The sequence below is a fragment of the Xenopus laevis genome, chromosome 3L (genome assembly GCF_017654675.1).
Source record: "Xenopus laevis strain J_2021 chromosome 3L, Xenopus_laevis_v10.1, whole genome shotgun sequence".
Taxonomy (NCBI): domain Eukaryota; kingdom Metazoa; phylum Chordata; class Amphibia; order Anura; family Pipidae; genus Xenopus; species Xenopus laevis.
The window spans coordinates 20,420,984-20,435,422 of record NC_054375.1 but is presented as its reverse complement, the minus strand read 5'-3'; the positions used below and the strand labels follow the sequence as shown (position 1 = coordinate 20,435,422).

The following is a 14,439-nucleotide window of genomic DNA, read 5'->3' as shown; positions in this document are numbered from 1 at the left end:
CCAACGCAAGTTCAGGCATCCCCTGACTTCTCCCAATTTTTATCATGGTTTTAGTCTACCATTCAGACCACACTAGACAAGGCTATAATGAAACAACCAGACCCTATCCCTACAATGGGAGGGAAGAGGAAGCGGAAAAGATCCCCCTCTCCTACTTCTGAGGATGACATGCCGGCTGCATCCACCATTTCTCCTAAAAAATCAGACTCCTCTTCAGAAGAGGGAGCCTTATCTGACTCTTAATCAACATCCTCAGAGGATACTTCCAAACAACCAGAAGAGGTTAAAGACCTCATCAGATACATTTTTTCAACCTTAGAGATTTTTCAACACCTACCCAGTGCAAGAGGAATTTAAAGTATGGGAATAAATTCCAAAAGTTGACCCGCCCATTGTTAGGCTATCTCGTCACATTATGCTACCAGTGGAAGACAAGAGCTCCCTAAGGGACCCAATGGACAAAAAAAATGGACTTTGTCCTCAAAAAAGATTTTCAAAGTGCTGCAGCCATACTAAGACCAGCAGCAGGGGCCTCTACGTAGCCAAGACAGCAAAGTATTGGTGCCAAGAACTCCATTCACCGCCTACTGACCCACAAAAATTTATGGAAGAAGTTGAGAAAATTAAGTCAGCACTAACTTTCTTAGGAGAGGCCACTCTTGACATAACAAAATTTGCTGCAAGGGCATCAGTGGCAGCTCATAGAGCGCTATGGCTACGCCATTGGACGGGTGACGCAGCTTCTAAAAATAGGCTCACCTCTTTAAAGTTTTCAGGCTCACAATTATTCAGACCAGAACTTAAACAAATTATTCACAGGGGGAAAAGGAGCTTTTCTTCCCCAAGCCAAACGCCCACAGCGGGAATTCCATAGAAGAAATTATCATCACAAATCTTGGTCTTCCAGTGGCAATAAACAGTCTAGGTTACCTAAACAACAAAATCAAGGGCAGCCCAACAGGCGCTACAGATCGTCCTGGCAGTCCAAAAAACCTATCTCGGCAAAAGGTCAGGAATCCTGACTATTCTACACTACCAGGAACTACTCCGCGGGTAGGAGGAAGGTTACAAAGCTTTGCAAACATTTTGCAGCACACTATCACAGATCCTTGGGTCCTAGGTATCATCACCGAAGGTGAAAGAGTGGAAGCTCTGGTGAGTCAGTGGGATTGCCAACTAGCATACTGTACATATTTCCAACCATTCCACTTATTTCCAAAGTCATTCAAAAATGGAATTCAGAATGGAAAATGTAACCACAATTTTAATAGCCCGTGGTGGCGCACATGCTTTGCGGACCTAATTCAGTTGTCCAAAGAAGAACCATGGATTCTTCTTCAGCTTTCGAACCTTCTCTCTCAGGGACCAGCGGTAGCAGACAACATACATCAACTAAAATTGTAATTGACTGCGTGGCTATTGAATCCCTGCTATGGCGTGACAGAGAGTTCTCTGCAGCAGAAACAACTACTCTGTTAGCAGCCCGCAAGGCTTTTACAGCCAAATGTTACTATCGTACTTGCCATTGTTTCATGGAATGGTCAGAGTCCCACCAGTTACACTGGAAGGACTGTCGATCATCACAAATATTGGAATTTTTGCAGCACGGGCTAGATAAAGGGCTCAGTGTCTCTGCCCTTTCAACACTTTATTAAACTCAATGGGCTATCTTATCAGAGTTCAACCAATATTTGCATATTTATCCTCCACACAAGAACCCAGGTCCCCCCTTGGACTTAAACCTTGTTTTGGGAGCTCATCAACAGTCCCAGTTGGAACCCATGGACACAGTAGACATCAAGTATGTTTCTTGGAAGGTAGCTTTTTTACTTGCAATTTGCTCCGGGCGCAGAGTCTCAGATTTCACAGCTTTGTCACACAAACAACTCTGGCTAGTATTCCATCAAAATAAAGCAGTGATGCGCACAGTACCATCTTACCTGCCAAAGGTAACATCCGCATATCATATAAATCAAGAAATTGTCCTTCAATCCTTTTGCACAAAGCCATCCAACCAAGCTGAAAGGACAGCTTCATAAACTGGATCCAGTTAGAGCTTTAAAATTTTACCTCAAGAGATCATCTCAGTTCAGGAAGGCAGATGCTATCCTTGTACTTTTTGGCCCCAATAAGGCTACACCCTGCTTCTAAGGCTACACTAGCTAGATGGATAGTATCCACTATTTCAGAGTAGGCTCACTCTACCAGAAATGTCAGTGCTTCTTGGGCGCTACAGAACTCGGCTTCCCCAGACATGTTATATAGGGTAGCAACCTGGAGTTCCTTACACACATTCTCCAAATTTTATAAATTGGACGTCCTTGCCTCTTCAGAAGTGGCTCTGGGCAGGAAGGTGCTACAAGTCCCCCCCCCTCTTTTTAGGACAGCTCTGGGACATCCCCAGTCGTCCTGCACTGACAGTACGGGCCGATGTAGAAAAGGAGATTTTCTTACAAAAAAACCTTTTTCTCATAGGCCCGTACTGTCAGTGCAGCATCCCACCAAACGGTAGGGTGCCTGTTATTTTTTTTGCTCGTCTGTAGATAGTTAGGTCAGTTGGGTTTACCATCTCCACCGACAGGCTTGATAATAAAACTGGAGAGGAGGTGGAGATGCCAGGGAGGAGGAGCCTCAAGAAGCAATATTTTGTCCTGCCTCCGGAGAGGAGCAAGTTAACCCCAGTCGTCCTGCCCACAGTACGGGCCTACGAGAAAAAGATTTTTCGGGTAAGAAAATCTCCTTTTCTCCCTCATTCTGGAATGTATCTTGACAATGAAGATAATGAATTCTACAAAAGTGGTATGAAGATCCAGCGTAACCAGCTCATCTTTCAGATCCTCATTAAATCCTCTTCAGAAAGCTCCTATAAGCGCCTTGTTGTTCAAGGACACTTCCACAGCCAGAGTCCGGAAGTTAATGGCATATTTGGAGGCCGAACTGGATCCTTGATGTATTCTCATGAGCCTATCAGAGGCATTCAGTTTACGACCAGGAGCATCAAAGATCTGACGAAACGTGGACAGAAAAGCAGTGGAGTCATGCACCAAGGGTTCATCTCTATCCAGTAAAAGAGAAGCCCAAGGAAGAGCTTTTCTCTGAAGAAGGGCAATAATATATGCAACTTTAGCTCTTTCTGTTTGCAAACTGCTCAGGAGCCACTTCAAACTGGATCTTGCATTGTGTCAAAAACCCACGACATGGATCTGGATCACCACCACAATGAACTGGGGCTGGAATCTTGGGAACCAAAGGATGTGCAGCCTGTGAGGACTGTGCAGAAGAGGATTGATGAACAGTGGTCCCAGAACTCTAAAGGGGCTCCAGGCAAGCCGTAATATGCTGTAAGGCCTGTGAAAGATGAGCTTCTTGAGCCTTTTGACTGTCAAGGCATTTCATCATCACATCGAAGTAGCCCCCCAATGCAGATGACGTAGCAGCCTGGGCAGGTTTCATTTTGGGCCCAAGCTAACTTTAACATACTTGTTAATCAGAAACCTTGAAGGCAGCTGGTACACTCAGATGCACATGGGAACCCCGACGCACTTTTGGGGCCCTGGGGTTTCTGCTGTGTAACCAACAAGGAATTTGTGTGTTTGGTAGGAAGAAGTCCGTAAAGAGGTACCGGCTGTGGAACCAACAAGGAATTTGTGTGTTTGCTAGGAAGAAGTCCATAAAGAGGTACTGGCAAGGATTAGTCAAAGCATAGTCACAAAACAGGCAAAAGGTTTGAGGCAGGTGGCAGGAATCAAAGTCACAACAGGCAGAAGTCAAAAACCAGGAAATTACAAAAGTAAATAACGCTTCAGCAGGATCTGTGAACAGAAGGCAGCTAGGGCACTGTTAAAATGAAGAAAGGCCTTTTTAAAGGAGAATTGCCACCAAAAATGCGGACCTCACAGTGAAAAATTATGTCATAACGCTCGGCATCAAAACACGAGCGTCACAACGCTCAGTGTCAAGCACGAGCTGACCGAAGCCTGCATCCCAGTTGCCGGAGAAAGATGCAACGGGAGCTAAGAGAATGGATAAATCTCCCGGAGCATCTTACATACAGTCTTTCTGATTCTGCTTTCCAGTAAACATCTCTACTATAATTCTATGCTTATAGTCTCCTATAAGACAGTCTGAATCTAGTCTCCTATAAGACAGTCTGAATCTAGTATGAGAAACAAGCTTTCAGAGATGGCACAACAGTCAAAGGTCATCTCATTTATGGTTACACCATGTCCCAAAGTTGACCATGGAGCTAACTTTGCTTAGAAAAGTATAATACATATACCAGCAATATTTATAGAGCTCCTATCTGTACAAATTATTCTTCCTCTAGCTGCATTGCTTCAGCTTCTCCAGGGATGCCAAGAATCAAGATTGTCACTGGGAATTATAGAATCATATTTACATTTACTATTTCCAAGTAACATAGCTTTGTTTTGTTTATTTTAGATCCCCAGTTTCTCAACAACAAAGAAATGTCTGATATAACATTCATCGTGGAAGGAAGGCCTTTTTATGCCCATAAAGTGTTGCTGTTCACAGCCTCTCCAAGGTGGGTGTATATAACATCTATTAATTGCATGTGAATTCCTGGACTGATAAATGCTTCAAACGTTAACTTTATGTAATTTAATGAATAACAGAGAACAGTTAGAAGCATTCTGTGCCATATGAACCTTCTTAAATAACAGTTGGTTCTTAGGACAAGACACATCCTCAGTGGCAGAGACTGTAGGAATATTGGGTGTCTCCGGTGAGACATGATTTTTGAGTTGATAGCAAGGCAACATGCACAAAAATATTGGACTGAATCATTAGCCAATATTTTGGATACAACGGCTTAAAGAAGAGGCCTCTGAATGGGGAAATTAATGGGTATTTTGGTGGCATTTTTAGCAGGAGATAAAAGCCCAACTTGATAATGGTTAATGAGGGACAGTGTCTAAGGCCGTGATCTCCAACCACAGGCTCATGAGCAACATGTTGCTCACCAGCTCTTTGAATGTTGCGCCCAGTGGCCCCAATGCAGTGGCTATTTTTTAATTCCTGGCTTGAAGGAAAGCTTTAGTTGTATAAAAACCATTTGTACTGCCAAATAGACACGGTCCTCATCAAGGGTGCCGGTCCTCATAGAGGATGAAAAACCAATCATAGCCCATATTTAGCACCCCAGGAACCTTTTGCATGCTTATTTTGCTTTACAACTCTTTTAGCATTTTAATGTGGCTCACAGGTAAAAAAGTTTGGGGATACCTGGTGTAAGGTATGATGAAAAAATATAAAATAAAGGGTAAATAAAATATAAACAACAATATAAAATAGGGTAAATAAAATTGCATAATCCTCAGAAATGGCAGAGTTGTCCAGCTGAAGGACATATGTGACTTTCCAAGGGAATTTCATGGACCTCAGCCTGCTTAAGAATTCATTGGACTTCTTTGTATGACATCATTATTTTAATATAGTCTTGCCCTTCAATATGTGGTGTGTCAAAATACTCTGCCCCCTACACTGAAAAAATGGATAACCCTAAAGAGGAAGAATGGCGTTGCATCCCTCAGTAGGGTTTCAGGCATTCGGAGACACTCTGCCAAGGTCTGTTGAAGCCTTTAATGACTCAATACCCTGTTAAGATACTTTATTTTGAAACTTAGCTGTATATTAAAGCCAAACATTAAGGGTAAGGGCACACACTAAGATTCGGGAGATTTAGTTGCCAGACGAAATCGCCTCTTCTTTGGGGTACTAATCTCCCCCAAAAGCCTTCCCACTGGCTAGAATCTAAATAGCCAGCGGGTTGGCATTCAGATCGCTTAGTCTCCCAAAGTCGTCTGAAGTTCCCTCATGAGGCAACTTCGGGCAACTTCAGAAAATGAAGTGATCCGAATGATGCCATACCGCCGGAGATTTAGATTCTAGCCGGTGGAAAGGCCTTTCGGGGAGATTAGTGGCTGGGCAATTTGTCACCTGTGCCCTTACCCTAAGGATTGTCTTAAAGCGTGCTGTTAATATGACTACTCTACGACAAAGCCGCACAGTCAAATAAGTGAGAGTTTTGTGTAGCCAGAGACACGTGGAGATTAATATAATTTAATATAATTTAAAGGCTGTATAAATATAAAGCTCTTGAACTCCATATGAAAGATTCTGTGCTCCATTGATTAGCTTTATGGGTTTGTTCCATTTATAGAAATGAATAGCAACAGCCAATTTCTTAGCTAACCATTCTTCTGTCTTCCCCATGACACCACCCAACCTCTCAGCTTCTCAGATTCAAGAAGGATCATGCAAAGAGCATAACATCAGACTGAACAAGGGTACATAAAAATTTAATATGCCCTAAACGGCACATCTGTTATCATTCTGGCTTGCGTGATGCTTCAGCAGTTTTTTGAGGGATGTTTAGAAAAGAAATGCAAGTTACTACTGTATTGTCAAATTTACTATAATGAGCAAATGTTTTATGCAAGAAGGTGCAATCTGTTCTTTTCTCTCTCTCTCTCTCTCTCTTTCTTTTTTTTTTTTTTTAGGTTTAAAGCACTTCTAACAAATAAATCGTCAGCAGAAAACAGTTGCATTGAAATCAACTATGTGAAATATCACATATTTCAGGTACACAAATAGCATTTGAAGACCTTTGTCTTTCTATTTATTCATATATAATATTGGAGGTAGCCCCACTATAAAAAAAATTCAGTTACACTCCCTGAGTAATGCTCAGACATAAATGCAATGCAAAGAGGATTTTCCAGTAAGAATCCAGCCTACCAGCTCTACATAAGCCATCTTAGGTCTGTGTTTAAGCTTGGGTCACCTACTTTATAGTACAATGGCTCCAGCTCCAAACACATATATGAAGAACTGGCACATAGACCTAGTAGGATGGGCAGTGATGCCCATTCTTTTTGGATGAAATTTGCAGTGTTTTTCCCCGAAATGTCAGTATAGTTGTGGGCACCTGCAGAATTATTGGCTTTGTAAATAAACTGGAAATAGTTACATGCAAACAAACAGTACTTAAAAACCTATTTAACAGCAGTTTCAACCCCTTTGAATGAATCTTGGGAGTTAAACCCTTTCATCTACTATAGAAACAAGTTGATCCCTTTTTTACTTCATAAAGATCAAATTTTAAAATTTTATTGTTTAGTATTACTGTGCTCAACACTAATATTCAGATTCAGGATTCAGTTATGTGGGAAGACTTTTTGCCTTATCTGGCACAGTAGAATGGATTGGATGCTTTGATAGCATGAGAAATAAGACTAAAGGTTTTATAGCATCCAAAGCAGCTGCTAAATAAATCAAAGAACGGAAATGCATGGATTGCCCAAATATATTAAAAGGCAGATGATTCCAAATGGATCCGTCCAACAAGTTCAAACTGTTCAAAACATTGTACTATTTAAATCACAGGAAGTCAATAAAAACCCAGAAAGTCAGGAGTCAGTTCTAGTTTACCAAAAAATATGTATATATACAAAACTATCCAAGTTGCATTAAAATCCAACAAATTCATATTTTATTACCACTTCTCTTGGCCAAAAATTCCTTCCATGGCCTGACTGAACTGTCAATGTTACTTTTTCTTCTATACAAAAGGACAGAAATTATTCAACAAATAATTCCAGAGAAGAAATAATAATAAATAATTATAATTATTTACAAAAATCAGTATTTGGTACAAGGTCCAACCCTTCCAAAAACCTAGGTGCCCTTCTAAACAACTCTCCCCAATGATGACCAGTATCTTTATTGTCATCCACCCCTTTGTCTACCCATGTCCCTCAAAATTTCCATATGAGTTTGTCAAATCAGCCCTTATAGATGGAGTATGGTTTCATAACCATGGTGACATCCCTTAGAGCAAAGATGCAGTCGCAACTCCTGGAACCAATGTAGAAATATTCCTAAAATAAAGGCAATAGAAAAGTGGTCTTATGCTCCATAGGTACAGAACATGTTCAATATTAAAGATGTTTCAAGGTTACCGAACTATTATACAAATGCCTATGTAATTTGTTATTCTCTACTATTTTCTACCAGTTGGTCATGCAGTACTTATACTGTGGAGGTACGGAGTCACTTCTAATTAAGAATAATGAAATCATGGAGGTAAGAACGAAACTCACCAATAAACAAGAGTTCATTACATGCTTGGATTATATCTTACTGCTTGCATAGAGGATGAAATGTGGAATGTATTGCATGGAAATAAGAACTGTATTGCTAAGTGTCATTTCAAGTATATTCTCACTGAAGCCATCAGGTGGCCATTGTTCTAATCATCGTCACTTACTTATTGACATTTCAGCTTTTGTCGGCTGCCAAATTTTTCCAACTGGAAGCTTTGCAACGTCACTGTGAGATCATTTGCGCAAAAAGTATTAATACCGAAAACTGTGTGGATATTTACAATCATGCAAAGGTAAATACAGCAGAAACTATCATTGTGGTGGGAAGCTACAGAAAATCATACATGTCTATTTTGAAATTTTACATTTTTTTAAAACTTGTTTTTGTCACGATTTTTTTCTTTCTATGCATATTTACAAAAAATCTTTAATAGGCAACAGGGGGGAAAAATGTGATCTTGTTTTATTCCATTCATTTATACAGAATTTTTTTTAAATGGCTTGAATGATGAAAATATACCTCCCATTGATTTCTATAGAAGCTTACCAGGTTTACCCGTCCAGTGTTTCAGACTAATATCATATATTCAAGTTCAGAAAACTTTTCTGAATTGCAGTATAAATCCAATCCCAACCCTCTGGGCAATTTTCTGTATTTTTAGTCGATTGAACCCTTCCCTCTCAGATTTTTATAAATTAGTTCCTAGGCTTATACAGGGCCCAACATCCTCTAATATGGAAAATATGGCAAACCCTTTCTTTAAATAGAAGGTATTCACATTTCTCCTCTGTTGTGAAACAGAACCAGAAATAAAAGGATTATTGTCCCAATAGTAATTTGGGTACAAACATGATATAATGTAGTTCATAGTTCAAAAGCCATTTTGCAAAAAATGTGTAATCTAGAAGATTGATAATTCAGAACCAATAGATGAAAGATTTATATAATAATGATAAATAATTATGAAATTATTACCATATAACTTGCCCCTTTGGCTAACTATACATAACTATTGACCCATGTAGATTAAAATAAGTTAAATCTATAAAACCGCAATCCCTTATCTGAATTTATAGACTTTATTTCCTAGCAGTCATGTACTCACACATATATTAATAATGTATTTATAGATCACGCCTGTTTGTCCAGCAGCACTGCCTTAAGAAAATGTTTAAATTTCCTAGGGTTGTAGAGGATTATTACTACTAAGTGTTTAAGGAAATGCGTTCTCAATAGCTACAGCTAAAAATTGGCAAACCTGGAAGCTTCCACAATTGCAAATGGCTTTATTTATAGAACTGATATTTATTACAGATTCTTATGCAAACTTACACTTTTGAGAATAATATATTTAAACTAGATGGTGTCGTTTCTGAAGAAACCACAAGATGTTGGCTTTGAAACGCAAGAGGTGTTGGGGCCAGTCGCCCCTGGTGCATAGAGAGTACACAAAGTTGGTAGAATCTGGTTTAAAACGTTGAAAATTGAAGCAGATCAAATTGTACCATTAAAATCAATCCAAAAACCTGATTGGCTGTTTTTGGCTCCACCCACTTTTAAAATTTGAATCCCAGTCCCCCTGTGACCGACTGTGCCAAGTTTCATGTCCCTGCCATTAACTGTGAAAGCAACTGTGGCAGCAACTTATATATTGACATTGATTAGCAATAGGTAACATTTGATTGGCTGTTTTAAGCTCCACCCAGTTTTCCGAATTTTAACCCCAGTCATCCAGTCATGGTCTGTACCAAGTTTGGGGCCTCTGACTTTAAAACTGTGAGAATGGCAGCATTTGAAACTTTTACATTGAAGTCAATAGGTAAAATCTGATTGGCTGTTATTGGCTCCGCCCACTTTCCCTAAATTTTGACCACATTCACCCAGTGAGTAATTGTGCTGAGTTTGGGACACTTGGCATGTACGCCGTAATAATAGCAGCAATTTGGCGTTTTTCATTAAGGTCAATGGCTGAAATCCGATTGGCTGTTGTTGCCCCGCCCCCTTTTTTCCCTAATTCTGAACCAGAGTCACCAAGTGACTAACACTTTAAGGTTTCGGAATCATGACATTTAACATGTAAAAATGGCAGCAATTTTATGTTTTTCTATTGAAAATCAATGAATGACATTTGATTGATTGTTGGTGGCTCCACCCACTTTTCCTAACTTTGAAGCGCAAACACCCAGTGACCACATTTGTGATATTCGAGGTCCATGACATCAATAACGTGCAAATAGCAGCAATTTTAATTTTTCCCATTGAAATCATCAAAGAAATCTGATTGGTTGTTTTTGGCTCCACCCACTTTTCCAGATTTTGATCCCGGTCCTCCAGTGACCAACTGTGCCAAGTTTGAGAACCCTCCCATGAACAATCTAAGAGTGGTGACAGTTTTAACTTTTCCCATTGAAACAAATGGCTAATATTTGGCTGTGGTAGACTCCGCCCACTTTCCAAAATTTTAACCCCAGTGACCCATGGTGCCAAGTTTTGGGTCTCTGGCTTTAACACTGTAGGAATGACAGTGTATGACATTTTCTCATTGAAGTCAATAGGGAAAATCTGATTGGCTGTTTGTTGCTCCGCCCACTTTTTGGAGTCCCCAAAATGTGACAGAACTTTTCAGGTTGACCCCATGACTAAGTGACCCAAGTTTGGTGAGTGTAACTTTCATGCTGTACGAGTGGCAAAAGTTTCAAATTTTCCAATGAAAGTCTATGGGAAAAAATGGGGTCTTTGGGGGGCCGCCACAGGGACACGGAGGGTGGGATTGCTTAACAGAGCACAAGCAACCTATTCGGGTATGAGCCCAACAAGTGTGCAAAGTTTCATAATTGTACTCCTAAAACTCTGGGAGGAGTAGCGTTTAGAAAATTGCTAAAATTTCATTGGCTGTTGGTAGCTCCGCCCATTTTGGGGTGCCCCCCCAAAATACATATTTTTATTCGGGGTGGCACCAACAATATGCGGTCCGAGATTGGGGAGTGTCGCTTCAAAACTGTACGAGCGGCAGCGATTTGAAAATTTTCCCTGTCAAAGTCAATACGAAAAACGGCGTCTTCGGTGGTCCGCCGCACGGGCGCAGTGGGTGGGATCGTTTACTAAAGCACAAGCACCGTACTTTGCTATAAGGCGAATAGGTGTGGAAAGTTTGGCGCTTGTACCCCTAAAACTGTAGGAGGAGTAGCGTTTAGAAAACCGGGGGGCGCTAATAATAATAATAACTAGATGGTGTCGTTCCTGAAGAAACCACAAGATGTTGGCTTTGAAACGCAAGAGGTGTTGGGGCCAGTCGCCCCTGGTGCATAGAGAGTACACAAAGTTGGTAGAATCTGGTTTAAAACGGTGAAAATTGAAGCAGATCAAATTGTACCATTAAAATCAATCCAAAAACCTGATTGGCTGTTTTTGGCTCCACCCACTTTTAAAATTTGAATCCAAGTCCCCCTGTGAGCGACTGTGCCAAGTTTGATGTCCCTGCCATTAACTGTGAAAGAATGGCAGCAACTTATATATTGACATTGATTAGCAATAGGTAACATTTGATTGGCTGTTTTAACCTCCACCCAGTTTTCCGAATTTTAACCCCAGTCACCCAGTCATGGTCTGTACCAAGTTTGGGGCCTCTGGCTTTAAAACTGTGAGAATGGCAGTATTTGGAACTTTTACATTGAAGTCAATAGGTAAAATCTGATTGGCTGTTATTGGCTCCGCCCACTTTTCCTAAATTTCGACCACAGTCACTCAGTGAGTAATTGTGCTGAGTTTGGGACACTTGGCATTGACGCCGTAATAATAGCAGCAATTTGGCGTTTTTCATTAAGGTCAATGGCTGAAATCCGATTGGCTGTTGTTGCCCCACCCCCTATATTTTCCTAATTCTGAACCAGAGTCACCAAGTGACTAACACTTTAAGGTTTCGGAATCATGACATTTAACATGTAAAAATGGCAGCAATTTTATGTTTTTCTATTGAAAATCAATGAATGACATTTGATTGGTTGTTGGTGGCTCCACCCACTTTTCCTAACTTTGAAGTGCAAACACCAGGTGACCACATTTGTGATATTCGAGGTCCATGACATCAATAACGTGCAAATGGCAGCAATTTTAATTTTTCCCATTGAAATCATCAAAGAAATCTGATTGGTTGTTTTTGGCTCCACCCACTTTTCCAGATTTTGATCCCGGTCCTCCAGGGACCAACTGTGCCAAGTTTGAGGACCCTCCCATGAACAATCTAAGAGCGGCGACAGCTTTAACTTTTCCCATTGAAACAAATGGCTAATATTTGATTGGCTGTGGTAGACTCTGCCCACTTTTCCAAATTTTAACCCCAGTGACCCATGGTGCCAAGTTTTGGGTCTCTGGCTTTAACACTGTGGGAATGACAGTGTTTGACATTTTCTCATTGAAGTCAATAGGGAAAATCTGATTGGCTGTTTGTTGCTCCGCCCACTTTTTGGAGTCCCCAAAATGTGACAGAACTTTTCAGGTTGACCCCATGACTAAGTGACCCAAGTTTGGTGAGTGTAACTTTAATGCTGTACGAGTGGCAAAAGTTTCAAATTTGCCAATGAAAGTCTATGGGAAAAAATGGGGTCTTTGGGGGGCCGCCACAGGGCCACGGAGGGTGGGATTGCTTAACAGAGCACAAGCAACCTATTCGGGTATGAGCCCAACAAGTGTGCAAAGTTTCATCATTGTACTCCTAAAACTCTGGGAGGAGTAGCGTTTAGAAAATTGCTAAAATTTCATTGGCTGTTGGTAGCTCCGCCCACTTTGGGGTGCCCCCCCAAAATACATATTTTTATTCGGGGTGGCACCAACAATATGCGGTCTGAGTTTGGGGAGTGTAGCTTCAAAACTGTATGAACGGCAGCGATTTGAAAATTTTCCCTGTCAAAGTCAATACGAAAAAAGGCGTCTTCGGTGGTCCGCCGCACGGGCGCAGTGGGTGGGATCGCTTACTAAAGCACAAGCAACGTACTTTGCTATAAGGCGAATAGGTGTGGAAAGTTTGGCGCTTGTACCCCTAAAACTGTAGGAGGAGTAGCGTTTAGAAAACCGGGGGGCGCTAATAATAATAATAAGAACTAGTAGATCAAGATGTTGGCTTTTTCAAAGCCAACATAATAAGAACGAGCTGAACTAGTAGATCAAGATGTTGGCTTTTTCAAAGCCAACATAATAATAACTAGATGGTGTCGTTTCTGAAGAAACCACAAGATGTTGGCTTTGAAACGCAAGAGGTGTTGGGGCCAGTCGCCCCTGGTGCATAGAGAGTACACAAAGTTGGTAGAATCTGGTTTAAAACGGTGTAAATGGAAGCAGATCAAATAGTACCATTAAAATCAATCCAAAAACCTGATTGGCTGTTTTTGGCTCCACCCACTTTTAAAATTTGAATCCCAGTCCCCCTGTGACCGACTGTGCCAAGTTTGATGTCCCTGCCATTAACTGTGAAAGAATGGCAGCAACTTATATATTGACATTGATTAGCAATAGGTAACATTTGATTGGCTGTTTTAAGCTCCACCCAGTTTTCCGAATTTTAACCCCAGTCACCCAGTCATGATCTGTACCAAGTTTGGGGCCTCTGGCTTTAAAACTGTGAGAATGGCAGTATTTGAAACTTTTACATTGAAGTCAATAGGTAAAATCTGATTGGCTGTTATTGGCTCCGCCCACTTTTCCTAAATTTTGACCACAGTCACCCAGTGAGTAATTGTGCAGAGTTTGGGACACTTGGCATGGACGCCGTAATAATAGCAGCAATTTGGCGTTTTTCATTAAGGTCAATGGCTGAAATCCGATTGGCTGTTGTTGCCCCACCCCCTATATTTTCCTAATTCTGAACCAGAGTCACCAAGTGACTAACACTTTAAGGTTTCGGAATCATGACATTTAACATGTAAAAATGGCAGCAATTTTATGTTTTTCTATTGAAAATCAATGAATGACATTTGATTGGTTGTTGGTGGCTCCACCCACTTTTCCTAACTTTGAAGTGCAAACACCAGGTGACCACATTTGTGATATTCGAGGTCCATGACATCAATAACGTGCAAATGGCAGCAATTTTAATTTTTCCCATTGAAATCATCAAAGAAATCTGATTGGTTGTTTTTGGCTCCACCCACTTTTCCAGATTTTGATCCCGGTCCTCCAGGGACCAACTGTGCCAAGTTTGAGGACCCTCCCATGAACAATCTAAGAGCGGCGACAGCTTTAACTTTTCCCATTGAAACAAATGGCTAATATTTGATTGGCTGTGGTAGACTCTGCCCACTTTTCCAAATTTTAACC

General features: G+C 40.8%; 1 protein-coding gene across 1 annotated transcript in view; it reads left to right on the top strand.

Moving 5' to 3' along the window:
• The window catches only part of btbd11.L (BTB (POZ) domain containing 11 L homeolog), a 176,110-nt gene that overhangs the window by 141,300 nt on the left and 20,371 nt on the right, over positions 1 to 14,439 (top strand). Inside the window, exons 13-16 of the mRNA XM_018251965.2 lie at positions 4,444 to 4,546; positions 6,525 to 6,606; positions 8,041 to 8,109; positions 8,309 to 8,422. Of these exons, the coding sequence (XP_018107454.1) occupies positions 4,444 to 4,546; positions 6,525 to 6,606; positions 8,041 to 8,109; positions 8,309 to 8,422 (368 nt within the window). The remainder of the gene's footprint in view (positions 1 to 4,443; positions 4,547 to 6,524; positions 6,607 to 8,040; positions 8,110 to 8,308; positions 8,423 to 14,439) is intronic.